At 40.0% G+C, this 24720-nt stretch overlaps 1 protein-coding gene across 2 annotated transcripts in view; it reads right to left on the bottom strand.

Moving 5' to 3' along the window:
* The window catches only part of TMEM108 (transmembrane protein 108), a 292280-nt gene that overhangs the window by 93357 nt on the left and 174203 nt on the right, over positions 1 to 24720 (bottom strand). For both annotated transcript variants that reach the window (XM_079795721.1, XM_079795720.1), the window contains exon 3: positions 16808 to 16893. In XM_079795721.1, the coding sequence (XP_079651847.1) occupies positions 16808 to 16847 (40 nt within the window). In that variant the 5' untranslated portion in view covers positions 16848 to 16893. The remainder of the gene's footprint in view (positions 1 to 16807; positions 16894 to 24720) is intronic.

Below are 24720 nucleotides of genomic sequence, written 5' to 3'. Positions count from 1 at the left end.
CTTTCTCATATTATCCTTTTCTGGCGTTTGCATTAAGATTATAGTAATCTTTTAAAGTGAGTTGTGAAGCATTTAACTGGTTAGGTTAGTCCATTGACATTTATTGTGTTTACTGACATTTATATTTATGTCTACCTTGTCCTATTTACCCAACTTTTTCCATGCCCATTTCCCCCTCTGTAGTGGCCTCTTTTGGATTGCTTTCCCCCCCTTTTCTTATTCCAATAGCTTTTGTGCTCTACTTACTTGGAAGTTATTTCTATTCTTTTAATGATTCACTTGAAATTTTGCCATGCCTACTTAACTTGACATCTAAGTTAATTGATATATTTTCCTTCCTCTCACACTATAAGGAATAATTTGATTCTGTTCAACCCTCCCAACTCAAATGCTATTCTTGCCCAGTATGTTTATTGTTTTTTTATTTAACCCTACAAATTAGACATTATATTGTTTAATACAGAAAATCATTTGCCCAATGTCTTTGATGTTTGTTTTTTCTTACATTTAAGACCTTCCTTCTTTTTTTTTAAATATATTTTTTATTGATTTTTCACAGAGAGGAAGGGAGTGGGATAGAGAGTTAGAAACATCGATGAGAGAGAGACATCGACCAGCTGCCTCTTGCACACACCCCACCGGGTGATGTGCCCGCAACCAATGCACATGCCTTTGACCGGAATTGAACCTGGGACCCTCCAGTCCACAGACCGACGCTCTATCCACTGAGCCAAACCAGTTTCGGCAAGACCTTCCTTCTGAGAAAAATTTTTATTTTTTCCCTGAAGCATGTCTTTTAGAAGTTCTGTAAAATGAGGGTCTACCTGTAAAAATGCTTGATTAAAAAATACAAAAATGTCTTTATTTTTCTCTCATGCTTTAAAGATAGTTTCATTGGGTCCATAATTCTAAGTTTACAGTTATCAACTATGAGCATTTTAAAGATATTATTGAACTATCTCCTGGATGCCATAGTGGCTGTTGAGAAATCAACTGTCGCTTTACATATTGTTCCTTAATAACTAACCTTTTCTTCTGGCTGCTTTTAAGATCATCTCTTTATCGGCCATCTCACTGTTTCTATATGCACGTGTGGAGTTCTTTTTATATTTTTCTTCAGACTCGCAGTACTCCTAGAATCTGAGTATTAATTTTTCGTAAATCCTAGGAAATATTCTGAGCTATTATGTTTTCAAATATTTCTTCTATCTCATTATCTCTATTCTCTCCTTGAATCCCCAACTACACCTATGTTAGGCCTTCTCATACTATCTTCTATGTCTCAATCACACTTTTAAATTTTTTACTTTCTTACTTCTACATAATATTTTACTATTTTTTCTCCACTAACAGCCATAACAATGACTGATAAGTTTATTCATTGGCCGCCTTTTTGCAGGTGGATTTTTCTTAGGCACATTCATTCAACCTACAAATATTTAATGAATGTCTTCTGTTTGTTCCTTTATAGGAATATGACTTGTGTTTCTTTACGTGACATGTTTAGGATCCCAAATAGTGCGGCATCCAAGTTTACAAGACCCTTCCAATTACCTACTTCCCACACCTACTGGAATTAACCAGAAATTCTGTGAGATCAGGCCTATTATCTTTTCCTTTATTTTCTTTAATTCGGGCAAATGTCAGAGATATTGCAGGTTCGGTTTCAGAACACTGTAATGAAGTGACTATTCCAATAACTCAAGTCATAATCTTTCTGTTGATGAAGGGTCTTGCCTTTTGTTTGAAAAAACGCAACACCTGTGAAGTGCAGTAAAGCTAAGAGCAACAAGATGAGATATGCTGGCATCACACATGACTCCAACAGTCCAGTACGCACAGAAAATGCTCAGAATACATTTTTTTCTTTTTGTTCTCCCCCCAGCTTTACTGAAGTATAACTGACAAAAACGTTATATATTTAAGATGTATACCATGATAAATTTTAATATACATATATACCGTGCTGTGAAATGATGACCACAATCAAGCTAATTGACCTATCCAGTACCTCACAGAGTCACCTTTTTCTGGTGGTGAGAATATTTCAGACCTATTCTTTTAGAAAATTTCAAGTATACAAAACACATTTTGAAGATGGCTATCAGCCAACCAAGGGAGGCTTGGTAGACAGTGAAACCTGGTGAAATGAAATCTTCCTATGGATAGATTTAGAATTCAAAACGCCTATCAGAAGGGTGGCATATGCTTCAGTTTTCTGTGCAAATCTGATTATAGCTAAAAAGTTAAAGAGTTTAATATACGTTTAACAAGCATTGATAACTGGATGCACTAACTGGAAAGACCACATACTGCCCTGGCTTGTGCTGCTTCTTTGGTGAGCTTGTCCCAGGCTGCCTGCCTCGGGTATGGGGATCTAGTGACAATCAGGGGCCTCTTCTTTGTTTTAGAGCAAGAACATTCACCTGTTTTAAAAGTGTAGAATCAAAGGATATTAAGAGTAGGAACAGCCTTATAAACCACCTGATGTTCTTTTTTTAATGTCCTTTTTATAGGTAGATAAACAGAGACTCCTTAGAAATGGGTAAACTGAGGCTCAGAAAGATGAAATCAATTGACAGCAAGAGCAGTATTAGAACCCAACTTTTTTGACTCTCAAATGTTTCTGCCACAGAACTACTCTTCTGTCTGACATGATATGTCTTGGGTAAAACAGCAACTATTGCAACGTGGGCTGCTTGATATTGTTTCTCTGAACACTGAATAATGGATGTCAGAGACCTCCTAGTCTGAGCCTCCCATCGTACAGATACATGATCAGAGGTCCAGAGAGATCTCCCCATCTGCTCATTTAGTTCTCAAAATGTCATAGCCCCCAACCCTTTCATCTTTTGTTTCTCATTATACTCTCAACTTTCTTCCTCTTGATTGTACTCTGCATTTCTTCATAGAAACATGAAATATCTGCTTAGGAAATACTTCCTTAAATACTGTGTAAAGAAAAACTTGGTGGGAACTTATATCAGAAAAATCTAAAAGAAAAGTTATATTATCCCTGGGACCCAGGAAATAACTTTCCTTTTAGAGTTTTCTGATAGTATCATAAATACTGTTTAAAACACTACTGTCTTCCTAACCATTCCCTTGCTAAAATTTCCATTCAGTCCTCTACAGAATAGCCACATAACTCAAGGAGGAACCTATTAACACAGCCTACAATGTGTACAGTCGTGTAGCTCAAAACTTGAATAACCTCAGATGATGGTCCTGTTTCCATTCATCTCACATACCCAGACAGTTTCAGCTCTTTTAATACTACCATAGCAAGGAGTTGAAATGAATCATGTTTTACTTTCCTTTCATCCTTCTTAATCTGTGAACAGCAATATTTATTCCCATGAGTCTATCAAAACTTGAAATGAATGTGGTTCTGGTCACTCATTTATTTCAAGGGTACTCATGTCAACAGATGTGGTGATAATGGCAGCGATGATAACAGAACTCCGTAATAGAAAACCATTAGTGAGCACAATGCTGTAGGAGTCCCATAGCAGCAGTAGTTAGAACTAGTCATTTCTAAGAAGCATTCCTATTGCCTTTATTTTACTCTGAAGAATTGATTGCTTGGCAGGCTGTCTTGTTTCATGAGTTACCCTTCTGTCTAGAGTTTTATGCTTGCAGCCAAGAACACAAGGATGACTAGATGACTATCCAAGATTCAGGTTTCCCTCCCCTAGTGCGTATTTGTTCCTGGGAAGTGGCTGCCCAGCCATGGAGAATACTTCCCAGTCCCCTTGCATCCAGATGGAGCCATATGACTAGTTCTAGCTAATGGGATGGAAGCAGAAATTTATGCGTATTACTTCCAGGCAGAGGAGAATAAATCCAATATTTATCTCCCTTCTGTGACAGTCTTGGAGGCCAGCACTGAAGATAGTGGGATCATAAGATGGGAGAACCCTGGGTTTCTGGTCAGACCTTAGAAGAAAGCCACCCAACCAGAAACATTTGCTTGGAAATTTTGGGTGAATGAAAAATAAACCTTTCTTTTTAAAATATTTATTTTGATTGCTGATACTATTACAGATGTCCCCATTTCCCCCTACTTTGCCCATTTCCACCTAGCACCCTGGCATCACCATACTGCTGTCAGTGTCTATGGATTATGCATATGTGTTCTTTAGCGAATCTCTTCACCTTCTTTCAACCAATCCCTCCCTCACTCCTCCCCTCTGACAGCTGTCAGTCTATTCCATTTATCCATGCCTCTGGTTCTATTTTATTCATCATCTATTTTGTTCATTAGATTCCACATATAAGTGAGATCATATGGTACCTGTATTTCTCTGACTAGCTTATTTCACATAGCATAATAATCTCCAGGCTCATCCATGATGCCCCAAAAGGTAAACGTTCCTTTTTTTATGGCTGAGTAGTATTCTATTGTGTAAATATACCACAGCTTTTTTTAAATCCACTCATCTACTAGTGATGGGCACTTGGGCTGTTTCCAGATCTTGGCTATTACAAATAATACTGCTATGAACCTAGGGGTGCATATATTCTTTATGATTGGTATTTCAGGATTCTTAGGATATATTCACAGAAGTGGGATTACTGGGTCAAATGGAAGTTCTATTTTAAAAACTATTTTCCACCAACAGTGAACTAGGGTTCCATTTTTCTCCACATCCTTGCCAGTACTTGTTGTTTGTTGATTTATTGATGGTAGCCATTCTGGCAGGTGTGAGGTGATATCTCATTGCGGTTTTAATGTGCATCTCTCTGCTGTTGAGCATTTTTTTTAGTATGTATATTGGCCATCTGTATGTACTCTTTGGAGAAGTGTCTATTCAGGTCCTTAGCCTATTTAAAAAATTGGATTGTCTGTCTTCCTGGTGTTGAGTTGTATGAGTTCTTTATATATTTTGGAAATTAACCCCTTATCAGATGTATAATTGACGAATATGTTCTCCTATACAGTGGGCTCCCCTTTCATTTTGTTGATAGTTTCTTTGGCTGTACAGAAGATTTTTAGTTTTATATAGCCCCATTTGTTTATTTTTTCCCTTTGTTTCCCTTGTCCTAGGAGATATATCAGCAAAAATATTGCTACCAGAGATGTCTGCAATTTTACACTGCTTATATTTTCTTCTAGGATTTTCATAGTTTCGTGATTTACATTTAAGTTTTTTATTCATTTTGAACTTATTCTTGTGTATGGTGTAAGTTGGGGGTCTAGTTTCACTTTTATGTTAACTCATTGTGATCTTGGGGTTGTTTGTTATAGCAGATTGCATATATTGATGAAATAATAACTATCAGTTAGTTGGTTGTATGAAATTCTTTTAGAGAAGAAATGTGATCTTTATACATTATATCCTCTGTAGTGCATTCAAATTAAGTGCTTAATAAATGTCCATGAAACTCTGCCTTAGAAAAAGATAATTTTTAGATATCTTTCTCAGGGAGTTTCAGATTTTTTAAGATTTTATTTGTTTGCTTTTTAAGGGTTACATCAAGATCTAGCACAGTGTGTGGAATGGAATAATAGACACTCAAATATTTGTTGAATAAATAAAACTAGTGCATATATTTGCCTATTAATCTTATTCAGTGCCCGTTTGGGTTACAGAATGGCTGGCTATGGACTGACTGAGATCCTAGGAAGCTCACTAACCCATCAGACATGCCAGCAGGACTATACAAATCAAAGACTAGACATCAAATGAAGTGAGACAAACAAAGGGATTCTTGTTTCAGTGATATGATATAGGATGGGGCAAAGTAGGTTTACTGTGGTTCATATGAAATAATATAACGATTAAAAAATAATACAAGAATAAAGTCTGCATTTCTCATACTCACAACTGTAATCCCACTTCTGCCCCGCACTGTATATGATTTTAGACAAGTGGATCAATGCCAAAGAATTCTGCTTTGTGAGATGAGAGAGGAAAGAGGAAGAAAAATAGGAACAAATTAGAGAATTGAGAATTTTAAAAGGTGTCCCTACATCTACAGTTAGAGGTCATAATGTTTTAAATCATTATGCTTGCTATTTAGTATAATTTCTATTATAGAGTAAAAGTCCCCCAAAGCATTGGGTCTGAAAATCCCATTGTTTGGCACTTGATGGTTTTCAAATATCCTTCAAAATCCTGTTGATTAACTATTGATGCTGTCTTTGCCAACTGCACAAGCAGCCTTGCTAATATGAAGAATACACAGGGTGGACAAAAAGTAGGTTTACTTTAGGAAATACAGAGTTTAATTCTTGTATTATTATTTAGTGATTAAATAACAAGCCTAGTTTTGTTCACCCTTGTAATATATTAGAAATCTATAATCTAGCATAGTCCTATCTAGAACTAAGACAGAGTAGTACATTTCTAGATTATTGAATGTTACTCTACCAACACTCCAAGAAAGCATACTTTCTGAAGTTTAAAAATATATATTTAAAAATACATATAACCCTTATTTTACCATACACAAAAGTAAATTCAAAATGAATTAAAGACTTGAACATAACACCTGAAACAAAGCCAAAAAAAATCTTAGATGAAAACATAGGGAAAAGGCTCAATCTTGTTGATCTTTTTTATTTTTATTTTTATTTTTGGATTTGACACCAAAAGGAAAGGCAACAAAAGCCAAGATAAACAAGTGAGACTACATCAAATTAAAAGCTTCTACACAGCAAAGGAAACCATAAAAGAAAAAAAAAAGAAAGGGCAACCTATAAAATGAGAGAAAGTATTTGCAAATCATATATCTGATAAAGGGTTATTATCCAATGTATTTAGGAAAATCAGACAATTCAATAACAAAATAAAAATTGGGCAAAGGAAGTGAATACACATTTTCCCAAAGAAGACATATAGGTCAACAGGTATATGAAAAGTTGCTCAACATCACTAATCATTAGGAAAAAGCAAAGCAAACACATAATGAGATGCCACTTCATGCCTGATAGAATGACTATCATAAAAAAGACAAGAGATAAATGCTGTAGAGGATGTGGAGAAAAGGGAACCCTTGCGAATTATTGGTGGGAATGTAAATTGATACAGCCATTATGGAAAACAGTATGGAGTTTTCTAAAAAATTTAAAAATAGAACTACTGTATGATCCAACAATTCCACTTTTGGGTAAACCTGCAAAGAAAACAAAAACACAAACTTGAAAGATATTTGTACCTTCATGTTCACTGCAGCTTTATTTACAATATCAAAGACATAGAAATAACCCAAGTGTCCTACAGAAGATAAATAAAGAATATGTGGTGCATACCAGGTATATGCACAATGGAATACTAGTCAGCCACAGAAAGAAGGAAATTCTGCCATTTGCAACAGACAGCATGGATAGACCTCAGGGGCGTTATACTAAGTGCAATAAGTCAGACAGATCTCACTTACATGAGGAATCTAAAAAAATCCAAAAAGCAAAAACACAAAACCACACCCAACACACTACACTCATAGAAAGAGATCAGATTGTGGCTATCAGAGGTAGGGGGTAGCAGTGGTGGGTGTGTTGTAGGGGAACTGGATGAAGGTGGTGAAAGGGTAAAAATGTCCTGTTATAAATAAGTATTGGAGGATGTAATGTACAACATGATGACTATAGTTATCACTGCTGTATGGTATATTTGAAAACTATTAAGAGTTGTATAGCTGAAAAGTTCTCCTCACAAAAAAACCCCACGCTTTTTCTTTCTTTTTTTTTTTGTTATCTATATGAGAAGATGAATATTACTAATCTTACGTGGTAATACTCATTTTGCAATATTTGTAAGTCAATCACTAGTAATTATGCTCTACACCTTAAACTTATGCAGTCCTTTATGTCAATCATATCTCAATAAAACTGAGAGAAAAAAACCCAGACAGAGAAACTGAATAGTTTTCCAAAGATGACATACAAATGACCAACAGGTACAAGAACAGGTACTCAACATCACTAATCATCAAGGAAACCCAAATCAAAACCCCAATGAGATATCATCTCAGAATGGCTATCATAAAAAAGATAAGAAATAAGTGTTGGCAAGGGTGTGGAGAAAAGAGAACCCTTGGGCACTGTTGGTGATAATGCAAATTGGTACAGCCACTAGGATCCTTGTTCTAATTCCTTATACTCCTTTATCTGCATTTCTTAATTCTGTGCTACTCTGAGACCCTAAGCTTTTTCAACATATTTTTATCACCTCTCTTCTGGGCTCTCTCACTGGGTCATATCATCCAGATTTGACATTAGAAATTAGGAAGCAACAGATATTTTCATTGGTCCCATGACCATAACTTGCATTTTTTTTTCTTGAAATACTGTAACTGTAGAAGGAAATGATCTATGTTGAATGAGCTTGGCAGTAAGGCATAGTAGCCCCTGAGCAATGAACCAGTGAGGATGTGAAAGAAAACCAAGATGGGGCAGGAGCAGGAGCTGGAGAAAAGGAGCCAGCTGCAAACAGCACTGCTGCTGACAACCTAGGAAGTCCAATGGGGTGTATAAAGCCACCTGGCCTTCACCGGGACAGGTAATGAGAGCTCATTTGTGCAGCTTGGGAAATACCCAACGGCTCCAGACCAGGTCAGCTTCCCTGTCACAGCTCTGGGTGACCAGCCTGTCAAGGGCAGGCCCTCAGTGCTGAGGACTTACAGAAAACAGAATCCAGTTCCCTAGTGCTGACGGGTGTGCAGTAGGCAATCCTGAGGTGGATTTCTGGCAGGGCTCTCATGCCCACAGGAAACGAGTGCCAGGGGGAGAAATCTAGGCAGAGGTCCAAGGCGGGGTCGGGGAGGACACAGCAAGGCATGAGGGGGACAGCTGGCTGCTGTAGGACCCAGGAGGTGGCAGTAAAGCATCAGTTTCCGTCCTTCATACTCAGAGTATTCCCTACTCTCATTTCCCACTCCAACTCCTTCAAAGCTTTTCTATAATTAACCGAGTGTGAGAGAAACCGTTCAAGGGCCAACACTTCCTGCCCTTCGCTGCTCTGATGCTGCCCCATTGTTTGACGTATTTATTTACCTCCCGAATTCCTCCGATGCAGGCTGGCCCATGACTGTCTCTGCCTCCTGTCACATTGGCTGGAACGAGGTTTAAGTGCCGTGACTAGGATATCAGACTTGACACAAATTGTTCATGTTTCACTTGGCAGTGTGAAGGAGATGTCACTGTTATCCATGTTTCCTATCTGGCCTTTTCCACCTCTACCCTCCCACATCCAGCTGGTACCCAGAATAAACAACTGGACGCGGAGGAGGGCCGCCAGGGCCCTGGAACCTCTCTTATCATCTGGTGGCCTGGTTAGCAGCCACCCAAGGGTAGCAGCCTTCAATCTGCAGAGGGGTGGGCGCAGAATTTTTTGAGGGCTAGATAAAGACAAATTTAATTCAAGAAACAAGCGGGATGTATACTGGGAGCCAGATTTCTTTTCCCATCCTTTTTCACAGTTGCTATAATAATCTAAGACTTCTAAAAATATAGCCATAAGGATGGCACAACCAGAGCTTACTAACTCAAAAATAATGAGGCTAAATGAACTACAGATTCGTCGGCTTATGAAAGGAATGGCCCATCGCCTTAATGGGTTGTAACATTTCTTTTCACAAATATTCCACAGCCTATATCTGACTTGGGAGAAAAACCCTCTCTTTAAAAAAAAAAATTATTTTTATTGATTTCAGAGGAAAGAAGAGGGACAGAGATAGAAACATCAATGATGAGAATCATTGATTGGCTGCCTCCTTCATGCCCCACAATGGGGATCGAGCCTGCAACCTCGGCATATGCCCTGACTGGGAAGAACCGTGATCTCCTGGTTCATAGGTTGGTGCTCAACTATTGAGCCACACCGGCTGGGCAAACCCTCTCTTTATCCTGCTACTGGTTTTATTTCTTTAAACAGACATAGGGGTGGGGGCAGGGAGGACAAAAATACCAACCACCAGAGCTGCTAAAACCAGATGAGACATATTGCAAGAGCAAGGCTGGACAAGTTCACTGACTGAAGGTGAAAAACTACAAGAAGAAACACACAATCGGATGGCACAACCAGCCTAGCTAGTAGGTCACAAGGACTGTGACTCAGGTAAAATATGGGGGTGGTGGGACTCTGGAAAGGACATTAGACTTGGAGTCAAAAGACCTGGATCCAAGTTCCTTGTAGGATTTGTCTTCCCTGGGTTTCCATTTCCTTAATGGTAACATGGTTATAAAATTACGCCTGTCGACAGGGTTGTCGGGATGACTAAATCGCATTTGAGATGTGAAAACACTTTATGAAGTACAAAGGCTCATTTTCACCAGTCTCCTTTGGTTGTAGTGCTGGTTACGGGGACTAATCACGACCTCTCTCCGACTTTGGGACCAATTAAAATGTACATAGAAGAATCAGAAGTTGGATCAAAAGTCATCATTATTACTAGTGACGTTGGATTCAAGAACCTGGCTTGACCTGTTGCTTCTTACTATAGCCTGTAACACACTATCTTCTTTTCATCTTCTGTACCTGTCTTCTTGATTATACTAGAAGCTTCTAGAAAGCAGAGATTATGCTTTCCATCTCTTTGTATCCCCAGAATTTTCCACAGTGCCGTACAGGCAGCAGGTCACTGTCTGACAACCACACGATTAATCATGTTTGTACCCTAGTCTCTGTGTGAAGGCTGGGAGCTCTTGGGTTCTTCTTGGATTCTGGCCTGAAGAATCTCCAGTATCCATCGCATTTGTAACGGCAATGATTAAGTGTTTCAGAAAACTCTCAGAGAAGTCTTATTATAAAGCCAACATGAAGTTTCTGGAAAAAAAATCCCTTTTCTTCATTTAAAAAACTCAGCTCAAACTTCTCTTATTCAGAACAATCTTCAGAGTTTTACCAGATCCTAATAAGCTAGAAATCTCCATGTTAGATCAGTCCCCATGGGATGAGGTTTAAGTGCATTAATGGGGGCTCCAGGGAACTGAAACCTGGGTGAGGACATGCTAGACTGTCTTTCACATTTCCTTTTTTTAAACTTTTAAGCAGGATTTGCTAATAGAACAACAAAAGAAATGTTAACTGAGGACAGTAGTGAAACAACAACCATGATTGGAAGGCATTTTACAACTTATAAAATGTTTTCATACCCTTCTGACTTAATTCTCAACAATCCTCAAGGTAGATGTTTATACTCATCATCTGTGCACTGGAGTTAAGGAAGATGAAGCAGTTCTGGGAGGTCAAGGACTCTGTACAGTCACATAACTATTAAGAGAAGAAGTGAGATCTCAAAGTGCATCCTTTAAATCCAAACACCACATGTCTTAGCAAAAGTATATTCCTATAGACATTGGAAGTTACTCATTAGGAGTTAACATTTAAATTTGCATTAGTCAACAGCTCTCCTAAGTGTGAGCATGACTACCCTCCAAATGTACCCGGAAGTCATAAAACTGAGTTTCTTTAAAATATTTTATTCTTCAGTCTTCACTGGCATTGCTTCAATAAGAATGTCTTATTAAGGTTTGTTTAATCTGCATAAGAGTTGTTGACTCATACAAATTAAAAAATTACAACTTAAAATGTAAAAGACATTAAATCAACACGCCTAAACTTCCTGGGTTAATGTCACATTTCAAAGTGTCACTTCCTCAATTTTTCTGTGTGAATGACTTATCCTTCAGAACCAGAGACCAGTTCTCCCTAGAGAACATTTGCAAATCTTTCCATAATGAACAAAAAATCCAGCCACAAATTCTTGATTTGCAAAAGAATTATCCAGCATAAAGTGAGAAAGAAAGTCATATAAAATCAAAACCTAAAGGGGGCCCACTGCAGTGACTAGCCAAGGGCCACACTCTGTTTTCCCTTTGCTTTATAACCCTAGCTAGTCCATGCCTAGCACTCTTCTCATCCTTAAAACAGAGTAAAAACTACGTTCCAGTAACATGAAACTTCAAGTTCCAATAGTTTCTAACCTAAAACAATGTGATTCTGTAGGTTTCCTGCCTGACATCCATCCTCTAACTTCCTAAGTCAACCTGGTTTTGTTCCAAGATCCACTTCATCACCAGGCACTCAAGGGATTCAGGGATGCTGAGAGCATCTCCTGACACAGAGTAGTCCTTCGTAAGTCCAAGACAGCGATTCTCAAAGTGTGGTTCCTGGGCTAAAGCCTCAGTATCAGTGGAAACTCAGAAAGGCAAATGACTGCCCCATCCCATATCTACTGAATTGGAAACTCTGGGGCAGGGCCCAGCAATCTGTACTTAAACAAGCCTCCCAGGTGATTCTGTGGGATGATGAAGCTTTAAACCACTGCTCTAAGCCAGTGATTCTCAACACTGGTTGCACATTAGAATCATCTGATGCCCAGGCCCCACACTCTCCACCTCCCCTCAAGATTCTGATTTAACTGATCTGGGTTGGGGTCTGGCCAGGCAAGGGGATTTGCTGAAAGCTCCCAGAGGATTCTGGTGTACAGGCAGGTTTGAGAAACACTGATGAAAGCCAATCAGTGTAATCCAGTCTAAAAAACTAAATTGCACTATTGATAAAATGGATGCTTCCATTTCCATAATCTGACAGAAGACCAACGTGTCATTACCATTATTATAGCCATTGGTGGTTCCAAGAGAGAACTGCAGGCGGATGAACTGCTCTCTGCTACTAAATGGAGCAGAAAGCTCCTTTATTTTCTCAAGAGCAGCGCTGTGAGTAGCATCAGGAGCGATGGATTTGCAAGGGGTGGTGCATAGGCAGTCCAACAGCTGCTTAACAGGGGAGGCCCCCTCCATTGGTATGCTTTGTATGGAAAAGGGTGAAAATCATTTGGAAAGAATTAGCAGTCAGCCAGGATATGAACTCATGCAATCTCAATCCAGAATCCAAGCCCTTAACTGTGGCTGCCACACGGTCTCCTCCATGGAGGTTAGGACCCGGCAGTGTACAAGGGAAGGGAAGACACCTTCATGCCAGAGGAGGAGAAGGTGAAGAGCGCTCATTTCATATACACACACAAGGCAGTATCTTTATGATTGCCTGTAACATCTAAAAGAACCCACATTTCTTTTTGTTTTGTTTAGTTTTGTTAATCCTTACTGGAGGATATTTTCTCCATGGATATTCAGAGAGAGTGGAAGCGGGGGAGAGACACACAGAGATAAACCTGGTTGAGAGACACACATCAATTGGTTGCCTCCTGCAAAGCACCCTGACTGGCACCGAGGTACGTGCCCTTGACTGTCTGTGGACAAATGCTCTACCCATTGAGCCAAACCAGCGAGGGCAAGAACCTACATTTCTGAAGTCAACAATTTGTTTAGACCTAACTACTATGTCAGTTACGATTTATAACAACTCTTCCTCCTTAACCTCAGGGAAAATGTCCTCTCACTTATCGGGAGAAACCAACCGTGACGACAGACTACATGAGCCCACTTTAGTTAGTGTCAGCCCAGCTACTCGGATCTCTCTCCAGCTTCCAACGGGAAGCTCTCTTGTAACACGGCCTTCCTGGGGTGGGAGCTGGGAATACAGATGGGTTTGCTGAAACTTGGCCCTAAAGCAGAATTTTGTGGCAGGAGCTCAGGGACTATGTAACCCAGTTAGCCATAATCCATCCTAGTAATTCTCTATTTTATCCATATATGTGTCTCCACATTGTAAGATGTAATTGATGGTATGTGATAGTTTTATAGTTCAAGCAGCATTTTTTTTCTTTTTCAGTGGTTCATAAATAACAGTATATCTTACAATGAATGAAATTGTAGATTTGATGAAATATGGTAATTACATTAAACATATTGAATCCCACTATAGTTCAAGGTCTAGATTAGGCTAGAGATAGGGGAATGAATGAAATGGAGTCCCTAAACCCAAGCAGCTGGAAGACAGGGAAACAAGTACATGCAGACCCAGAGCTAAATATTTCGTGGGGGATGAAATGCCTGTTGTGGTGGCTGGAGCACACTGTGGGCATCCACTGGGTAAAGTGGGGTGTGGTAGGGGGTAGGGGCATAAAGGAGAGAAGTGGTGAGAGATGAGGTGCCAGGCAGGAAGAAAAGACAGGCATGAACAAGGAGGTCAGAAAGACCTGTGTGTGAATTCCAGCTCCATCACTCACTACTGGGTCACATGAACCAGTCCTTAACCTACTCAATGGTAACACTTCTTCATATTAAAACAGGTACCTTTAAAATAAAAGAGAGGATGCAGGGAAACTGATCAGCAGATGTCTGTGAACACAGCAGGTACTCAAGAGGGCGCTGATTCTCTGGCAATTATGACTCATGAACTGGCTCATGTCCACTAGTAAGTAACTGCTTGTTTGTTTGTTTTTAAAGACACTCTCTACGGTAAACTAACGGTGACTACAAATCCTTACTAATTTCCCCGTTGAGAGGTGGAGTCCAATCCCTCACCCTTGAATCAGGGTTGGTCTTAGTGACTTCCTTGGCCAACACAATGTGGCTGAAGCCCTGTCTTGGGATTTCTAAGCCTAATTCATAAGAAGCCTTGCAGGTTTTGCCCTGGCCTCATAGCCGTGAGCTGCCATGTAGGAAGTCTGTACACCCTGAGGCCACTGTGCTGTGAGGAAGCCCCACTGTGTCATTTGAAAAGGCCTCAGGGTAAAAATAAATGTCGGGCCAGTCCCAGCTGTTCCAGTCTCCAGCTGCTGGAGTTATTCCAGCCCAGATCCCAGACACTGGAGTCTCTGCCAACCCCTGCCCAAATTGCACATTCGTGAGCAAAATAAATGACTGTTATTGCTTTAAGCTACAAAGTTTTGAGGTGGTTTGTTATGCAACAAAAGATAATCAGAACACTCTCTTTATCAGGTCCCCCCCCCCCCACCACACACACACTCAAAATTAAAAACATCAGTTTGCTGAGTTATATTAACTCACATATTAAATTTATGTTGGTTCTGTAGTTCTCAAGTCTATTTTAGACACTGAAAAACATTTTGTTTGTGGACATTGTTAATCTAGGCATAACTTATTAATTGGTTGACCAATGATATATGGAGCTATTATGTGTGTATGTGTGTGCATGCATGGCAGATATTTTTCTAAATATCCAATTCTTCTCATGAGAAAAAAAATGCTACAATTAACAGTCCTTCATCTCAATGAGTTTCTGAAAATCATGCTCTGAAGTCATACTAATTGAATCTAATGCCTGAGTGTTCCACCCTCCCAGCTCTGTACAAAGCTGGGCTCTAGCCCACAACCAGCTACCTAGTAATCAGAGCAGTTTATCGAAGGCCACTATCTACCTTCCTCCTAACCAGTAGGAAACTGCCTACTCTGGGCTGCTTGCATTGCTAGGCGAGTTCGCAAGGAAAGTGTTAAGGCAGAGTAGATTTATGAAGTGATCCAAATAATCTTTGAGAAAACCCCTCCAGGTTTTGCATATGCTCCACTTTGAAAGGGCCTTGTGATAGCCTAAGACTTGACTCTGAACCACAGAATACTCACCTGATGCCTTTCAAACAATATTGGACCTTATAATATTATGCAAACTTTGGGGCATATAATCAGCATAGGTGAAAAACATTTTGCTGCCTCCCAAATTGACTATGCTCTTTTTCATTTCCTGGTTCTTCTGCCTGCAAAGCCTGTCTCCCCTTCTTGAGGGTGTGTGTGTGTGTGTGTGTGTGTGTGTGTGTGTGTGTGTAATCTTATTTACCCTTCAGATGTCCTCTCTCCCAGCAAGGCAGAATTAATCATTCCTTGATGACATTGCGTCTTCAATCTGTAAAGCCTTTCCTTTAACAAGAAAGCTTACCATTAAAAATAAAGAGAAGCAACAATAAACCCACAGTCCTATGGAATACATGGAGAAAGGACATAAGAGTCCCTATAACTCTTGGCGACATTCCACCAGGCTGAAAACGGGTTGACGTGATCTGTGTTTCAGGGATTATAATTCAGCAGCAGAAATGAGTTGATTAAAATACCATCCAGAATGCTGTCTGTAGATAAAGTGCTTTGAACTGGGGTGCAATATAACCTGAATTGCTAAATTCTAAGGGCCGACTGGTGATTTGCATCTCAATCTCTTTTCATGCTATTTTCTTGGCAAAAAGTTAATAAGGAGCCACTCAGCTCAAGAAAGATAGGCCCTCTATTTACCTCGGCAAGAACCAGACAAACACAATGAATTCCAGCTTTTCCCAACTCAATGGCTTTTGTCTGACCCGGAGTGGGTCAGTCTGAACCTCAAACCCACCAACTGGTATTGGTTTTTACGTTCATTCGTTAACAATTCCAGTCTCAAAGGCTATATAGGCACTAAGTAGCACCTGGCACTTTGTAGCACAACCCACAAAACACATGAGCAACATGCAGAAAGTCATAATTGAATACTTTTCACTCTGTCACCAAACTTAAAGAAATTACATTTTCAACACTCATTATTTAAGAACATGCATAACTATGCAAAACATTCCAAGCCAAAGGCTGTGCAGATACTGAATGGTAATGGGTTCCAAGTAACAAAGTCCATAAAACACAGCCTACCATTCCCTCTCCATGGGAAACTTACAGAGGGTCACACTGGAACACCCTTTATTCTGCCACAAAAACAGGAGCAATAGTGTTTTTGACACTCATTCTTGAATTAACTATGCTGAACATGTTAATTTAGAATTATTGGAACAGAATCTACATTACAATGGATACCCAAGGCAATAGAGTAACTTAGATGAAGCAGAGGGAAAATTCACTGTCCTCTCTCATTGACCAAACCCTGGTCTTCCTCCAGAAAGTATATAAGTTTCTGGCACTGGACAAACAATAAATAACATTGGTATATTCTAGGAGAGAAGAAAGGCGACATCAACTTACTTAACAGTTGGCAATAGAGGGCCTGTAAACTTCTCTTCATGGTATCATCTGGTCCTTCTTGTCCTCCAGTTTATTCATGATTCTGTCTGGGAAATTGGGAGAAGACAACTGTTACATCAAGTCAATAAGCGGAAAGAACTCCACTTAACATGATCCTAGTTGTAAAGGCTAAAACACCTGCCTCTGAAGAGGACACATTCTCGGACTGGATACACCATAGTTTATTGACAACAGTGTATGTTATAAAACTCCCAGTTAGCCAACTGGTCAAATCCTAAAACTATGCACACCATTGAAGGAAAATTATATGGGTAACTAGAGAGTAAGAATCAGATTTTGGAGCTTTCGAGGCTTCCAATTAATCTCCCCTGAATCTCCTGAAACAAGAGAAACAAGAAATCTCTTTAAAAAAATATTTTTATTGATTTCAGAGAGGAAATGAGAGGTAGAGAGGGATAGAAACATCAATGTTGAGAGAATTAGTGATTGCTGCTTCCTGCACACCCCCTACTGGGGATTGAGCGCACAACTGTAACCGGGGCATGTGCCCCGACCTGGAATTGAATGGTGACCTCCTTGTTCATAGGTTGGCGCTCAACCATTGAGCCACACAGGCTGGGAGAAACAAGAAATTTCTAATCTCATTTCTACTATGGTGCTCACCAAACAAACAACCCAAAAATCTTTGGGTTGAAATTGTATATTAAACAACTTTTCTGTTATTTTCTGTTACAAAAGATACCTCTAATACAGAATATTTGGAAAATATAGCTAAACAGAAAATATAAGTAAGAAGATACAAGAACATACAAATGATCTGTCTCTCCAGCCTTTCCTGTGCCCTTCTATTGGCCAGTTCCATTTACGTATTATACTGTACATGCCAAATTTATCTCCCGTAACTATTACTTTACTACTTTATTTTAAATGGCACACAGCATTACTTTAAGTAAATTCCTAGAAATGGAATCACAAGGACACAACTTATAGCTTTTGAAATATGTTGCCAAATTGACCTTCATCAATATCAGTATCTGAGAATATCCATTAGACTACAACCTACCCAATGAGAAAAGTTTATAACTTTTCTCCATCTTTGCCAAGGAAATAGGCAAATGTTCTGTCGCATTGCTTTAGTTTGCATTTTATGTATTTACTAGAGGCCTGGTGCACGAAATTTGTGTGTCCCTCAGCCCAGTGTGTCCCTCAGCCCAGCCTGCACCCTCTCCAATCTGGGACCCCTCAAGGGATGTCCAACTGCCCATTTAGGCCCGATCTCGGTAGGATCGGGCGTAAATGGGCAGTTGGACATCCCTCTCACAATCCAGGACTGCTGAATCCCAACTGCTCGCCTGCCTGCCTTCCTGATTGCCCCTAACCGCTTCTGCCTGCCAGCCTGATCACCCCCTAACCACTCCCCTGCCAGCCTGATTGATGCCTAACTGTTCCCCTGCCAGCCTGTTTGCCCCTAACTGCCCTCCCCAGCTTGCCTGGTCACCCCTAACTGCCATCCCCTGCAGGCTTGATCGCCCCAAACTGCCCTCCCTTGCAGGCCTGGTCCCTCCCAACTGCCCTCCCCTGCAGGCTTGATCGCCCCAAACTGCTCTCCCTTGCAGACCTGGTCCCTCCCAACTGCCCTCCCCTGCTAGCCATCTTGTGGCAGCCATCTTGTGTCCACATAGGGGCAGCCATCTTTGACCACATAGGGGCAGCCATCTTGTGTGTTGGAGTGATGGTCAATTTGCATATTACTCTTTTATTAGATAGGATAGAGGCCTGGTACACAGGTGGAGGCCAGTTGGTTTTCCCAGAAGGGTGTCCCGGATCAGGGTGGGGGTTCCCTTGAGGCGTGGGGCGGCCTGGGCGAGGGGCCTGTGGTGGTTTGCAGGCCAGCCATGCCCCCGGCGACCCAAGCGGAGGCCCTGGTATCTGGGATTTATTTATCTTCTATAATTGAAACTTTGTAGCCTTGAGCAGAGGCCAGGGCAGGCCAGGAAGCTTGGCTTCCTCCATCGTGGGAGAAACCCAAGCCTCCTGCTCACTCCATGGCCACAGCCATTTTTGTTGGGATTTATTTATCTCCTATAATTGAAACTTTGTAGCCTTGAGCGGAGGCCAGGGCCGGCCAGAGCGGGCAGGAAACTTGGCTTCCTCCATTGCTGGGGAAACCCAAGCCTCCTGCTCGCTCTGTGGCTGCAGCCATCTTGGTTGGGTTAATTTGCATACGTGCGCCTGATTGGCTGGTGGGCGTGGCTTGTGGGTGTGGCAGAGGTATGGTCAATTTGCATGTTTTTCTTTTATTAGTGTAGATTAGAGGCCTGGTGCATGAAATTCATGCACTTCGGGTGGGGGGGGTCCCTCAGCCCGGTTTGCACCCTCTCGCAGTCTGGGAGCTGTCAGTCAGACATCCTTAGTGCTACTGTGGAGGTGGGATGTGGGAGAGGCTCCCGCCACTGCCGCTATGCTCACCAGCTGTGAGCCTGGCTTCCGGCTGAGCGGTGCTCGCCCTGTGGAGTACACTGATCATCAGGGGGCAGTTCCTGCATTGAGCATCTGCCCCCTGGTGGTAAGTGCGCATCATAGCGCCTGGTCCTTTCGCTGTTAGGTCGATTTGCATTTTAGCCTTTTATTATATAGGAGTAGTCATTTGTCTTTAAAAATTATTTTAATTCACATTTGACAAAGATGCTTTAGTCAGGCTCCTCCTGAAACTTCTTCATAGGCCCTTCCCTGCACTTTCTTGTCAAACCTAGTTTTAGCAAGAACCCTGCTAAGCAAGAACCCTGCTAAGTCAGTTTAACCAGAGCCCCCCCCCCCCCCAATCAATATCTAATCACCCTCAATATATGATCAGGTCCCTCATCCTCTACTACCCGCAGGGGATGATCACCCTGGCTTGTCTTCAGCAAGAATCCTGACAGGTCAGTTTAGCCAGAACGCCTTGATGTTTTATCTTAGTATTTTCTATCCAACAATCCTGACCCCTGTTCCTTTCTAAATTCTCACTTGCCCACAATGTATTAGGGTTTGAGCCCAATCTCTCATCCCCACTGTAAAATCCCATTGCAGTGGTCCCTAAACCTATTTCAATGATCCAGAATAAAGTCTGCCTTACTAACTTTAACAGTGTCATTAAATACTTTCTTCTTTAACACAGTCTTTAACCATTCTCTACTGGCATGCTGGGATTTTATGTTCATGGTACCCCAAGTAGAATTGATTTATCTTCAAGATTTTGAATTGAGATATTGTTTCTTCTTTAAAGTATACAATTCAGTAGTTGTCAGTGTATTCAAAAGTCAAGCAACTATCACCAGTACCTAATTCCAGAAATTTTTTATCACTCTAAAAAGAAACTCGCATGTTCATTAGCAGGCATTTCCCATAATCTCCTGACCCCAATCCCTGTCAACCACTAATCTACTATGGCTTTGCCTATTCTGTACATTTCACATAAATTGAATCAAACAATACATGGCCTTTTGTGTCTGGCTCTTTCACTTAGCATAATGTTTTCAGGGTTCATTCACATTATAAAGCATGCTATTTTTTCCTTATTTATTTATTGTAAGAATCACATACACACATAACCACACTACTATGGTTAGAAAGTTTTAGTCCAGGATTACATAAATAGTTGACTGTACTTTCTTCCGGTATTGTTTTTACTTCTTTTAGATCTGTTTCTGGACTTTGTATCAAGTTTTAATTCTTTGTTTGCTCATTCTTCCACCCTAACAATAAGTGTTTAAATTACTCTTGGTAGAATTAGTCCTTCATTTTTACTCTTCTTTTTAAGATTTTCCTAGTTCTTTGAGCTTATTTATCCCCCCAAATTAATTTCTAAATCATTTTACTACATTCAAGAAAAAGAATCATTAGGATTGTAGTTGGAATTATCTTCTACTTGCTTTATTACTTTAAGAGAGACCTGATCTCTTCAAAATCGGAGTGTGGTAAGGAGAAAAAGAAATGATATTTTAGACTGTTGCTCCAGAGACCAGAATTCTTCTTAGAGATGAGAAGTGCTATTATTTTGGAGGGGGAGGTGGTATAGTTCAATGACTTCTTTGCTTAGGAAAATTGAAGTTCTCAGAGCCCCTGGTGTCATCTGGATGAGTAAGAGGAGAGAAAGAGATAGTTAAGCTCCTCTCCATTATAAAATAACAGGAGGTTTGAGTTCCCAAAGGCTATGAAGGAGGGGTTAAGTGATTCAGAAATCAGAGAGGCTGAGATGACAAAAGATGTTAAGAGGCAGAAAAAAGGCAATTCTAGAAAACAGCAGCAGGTGGGAGCTAAGAATAAAGAATAAAGTGAGAATTTCTCCACAGGAAATGACCCACAAATTTTAAGACGTGTAATACTTAATTTTTCCTTGCATCTTTTTTTTAATACTTTTTGTATTTATGTACTCTGTCTTCCTTCTCCCCCACAATGCTTATTCACCATTAGCACCCTTAAAACTTCAGCAAATGTCTTATATAAAATAGCCTTGTATTGGTGGTGTTCAGCTGGGCATGAAAGAAAAGACACCATGGCCCAAAACAAGGGTGACCAGGAACAGAGGTAGGAGCCACTGGCATCCAAGCAGTGGTTAGTAGACATATACGGAGGGCTTAGGACATGCTAAGTACTCATAAACATACAGTGATTAAATAAATGAATAAATGAATGACCAAGTAACAGGAGAGCAGAGAAATAGTTTAGTTTGTATTGATCAAGGAGAACATATGCCCCTCGATCATCTCTGGAAATTCTTAAGAGATTTTCGAGAAACTGTTAGACTTTCTACAAGGTGTGGTCTAGAGCCATTTTATTCACATGTCAAGAGAAGACTGAGCCCATATATCTGGGACACTTGGGATCATCTGGATTACATAGGGCTAGCCCAACTATAAGCACCACATGGCCTTGGATACATTCAAAACTATGTTTATTTAGGCCTTTCTGTGGAGTTTTGCAGTGTTTTTCCTTCATTTAAGCTCTATGGTCTTGTTGAGTTAATTCCTAGGCATTTTATATTTATTCATTTTGCCTCTGTAATGGTATTTGTGTTCCATTATATTTCCTAATTGCCTCTACATGAAAATGACTGAGTTTTTATATATTCATTTTATGACCTAACTGAACTCACTTACTGTTATAATGATGGTTTCTCGGCTGATTCTCTTGGGTCAATTGTGCTGCCTTGGATGGATGAGAGCCACAATGAGATCCCATCAAAAGCCTCTTTTTAACTGTGTAGTTGAAAACATTAATTGTATCGAGTGCCTCAGGGAATAATTTAGGAGCTTCGAGGATGACAACTAATTTCTGGAATGAAATCTTAAGAAAGTACTGAGTTTTACAGCCAAAAGGCTGAATAAAAGCAAAAAGAAAGAGGAAGGTGATGAAAACATCTGACTAAACACGCAAAGACAGTAGCATAGGTGGGGAACTCGCTGATTTTTAGCTCAGGAGAAACAAGGGGGTGCAAGTAACCTGAACCCCTCCCTCCCTAAAGAGCGTGAGCCTAATAGAAGGCTGCCTCTCCCATTGGCTTCAGTGGGACATTATATCCATTCCATTGGCTAGGGAGAAAATTTATCTTTTGTAGGCCACTGAAAATGTTCAATTAAAAACGTCCATTTAGCAAGAAAAAAGCAGTAGAAAGCCAAAAGAAAAGTCTGATATTTGACTTACAAATTGACTTAAAATGACGTTTATCGAGAAAAAGTATGAAAGAATAGCTAGAAAAATCCTGGAAAACAAAACCAAAAAACCTCGCAACAAGGTGGGGTGAGGGGAGGAAAGAGCTGCCAGTCCTACCAGACATAACATACTCTAAAACCTCTATAATTAAAACAATTTGATGCTGACACATGAATAGACCCAATTTTATATGGAAATTTAGGATATGATAAAGGCAGCATATCAAATCAGTGGGCAAAAGATAAACCTTTAAATACATGTTGTTGAGAGAATGGCAGAGTAATGTGAAAAAAAGATAATTGTGCTCATTCCAAATACCAGGCACCAACATAAGTTCCAAATGGGCCAGACATTTAAATGAAAAAACAGTAAAGAAAAACGTATGGGTAAATTCTTCTATTACTTGGGAATAGAGAACCTTTGCTAACTTGGAATCAAAGTTTGAAGCAATAAGGAAAATGATAAACTCTATTACATAAAATGTTACAGAAGTAAAAAATACAATTAAGTAAAAATACAAATAAAAAAAGTAGAAAAATGTTCAACGTATAACAAGCGAAGAGTTAATATCCCTAATTTTCTGTAACCCTCAAATCAATACTCCTGGTCCTTTAGCAATCATTTGCAGACATATGCAGAGTGGAGAAAAATTTGAGTTGTCCAACGTGCCATGTTCCCAGTTGAGGTCAAACAAGGCAATGTTATCTTCTTGTTTCAGATTTTATACTGTGAACAAGTATCCTTTCTCCAGGCTCTTGAGTGCCATGTTTTCAGCATTTTTGTGCTTTTTGAAATGGCCCCCAAGCACAGTGCTGAAGTGCTGTTTAGTGTTCATAAGTGTCAGAAGACGGTGATGGGCCTTAGCCAAAATGCATATCTTAGATAACCTTTGTTCAGGCATGTTATAATGCTGTTGGCCTGGAGTTCAAAGTTACTAAATCAAAATATATTTTAAATAATGTATCTTTAAACAGAAACATATGAAACAAGGTTATGTATTGATCTGCTGACAAAAATATGACCAACAATCCAGGCCAACAGTAGAGCTTGAACAAAACAGAACAATGGCTATCATCTCCCTAGGACAAAGGAAGATCTGATTAACCTGATGGCCAATATACCTTAGAGTTGCCCACCAAGAAAATGAGGGGGGAGAGGAGCAGGAGAATTGACATATTAGCCAACATCACAGGCCTGCAAAAAAATCTGGAAAGGAGTATATGCCTCCATTTTACAGGCGCGAGTAGAGAAACTAAGAAGTCAAGGTCTTTGCTCAAGATCAAACTGCAAGACCTTGTTGCTTGACTTCTCTGATCTGTGGGTTCCTTATTTGTAAAAAGAGTAGAAGAACACTAGATATACTTGCTGCAAGCCTGAGACAATGCATGCAACACAGAAAACGCTCAGCACGAGTCAGCAACCCTTTCCCAATAGCAGAAGGCAAGATGATGACATATTTAAATTTGATTTAGAAATTACTCTTAAGGGTATACATTGAACTTTAAGGTTCTTATTTATAATTTACTAGAGGCCTGGTGCACGAATTCGTGAACTGGAGGGGTCCAGCCAGCCTACCCAATGGGGGCCATCAGGGGTGGGCCAGCTGGGACGAGGGGCCACGGGCATTCTGGTCATTCCGCCGTTCAGTCAATTTACATATTACCCTTTTATTATATCGGATACCTTCATCTTCCTTAAAAAGGATCTGAGTAAGCTTGCACCCTATACAATGGAATTATTAACATGTCAAAGTACTTTAATGACATCAGAAAGAGAGACTCAAAGTTATGTGGAGGAAAGGGGGGATTAATTTTACTATCAGATGTAATGGGATAGTACATTTCCCTTAGAGCGTCCTGAAAATAAAGGCAAAAAGAATAGCTAGCATCATTTATTTTTTTCCGGCTGCATACACAGAAGTAGATCTTTTTATTTTGTTTAGAAAAACAAAACTTTTCTGCCCTCAATCTGAGAAAAGATCATTAGACAGATCATCTTTTGATAAGCATTAGCATCCTTAATAGCAGTTGTATAGAGTAGAAACAGAATATTCTTATCATATGGTTGTTCCTTATCAACCCACAATGCAAGCGAAGGTCATTGTGTTAAGTGGTAATTCAGGGAAAGCATTTTAGTAAGTAGCAGGAGCATCACGCTGTAGGGGAAAGAATCAGGTAGGCTTGCCACTAAGTAGCTTTGCTATGTGATCTTAGGTGAGTTAC

This window comes from Cnephaeus nilssonii, assembly GCF_951640355.1.
Source record: "Cnephaeus nilssonii genome assembly, chromosome: 17".
Taxonomy (NCBI): Eukaryota; Metazoa; Chordata; class Mammalia; order Chiroptera; family Vespertilionidae; genus Cnephaeus; species Cnephaeus nilssonii.
The sequence above is the reverse complement of the archived record's forward strand: the minus strand, read 5'-3'. Positions and strand labels throughout refer to the sequence as shown.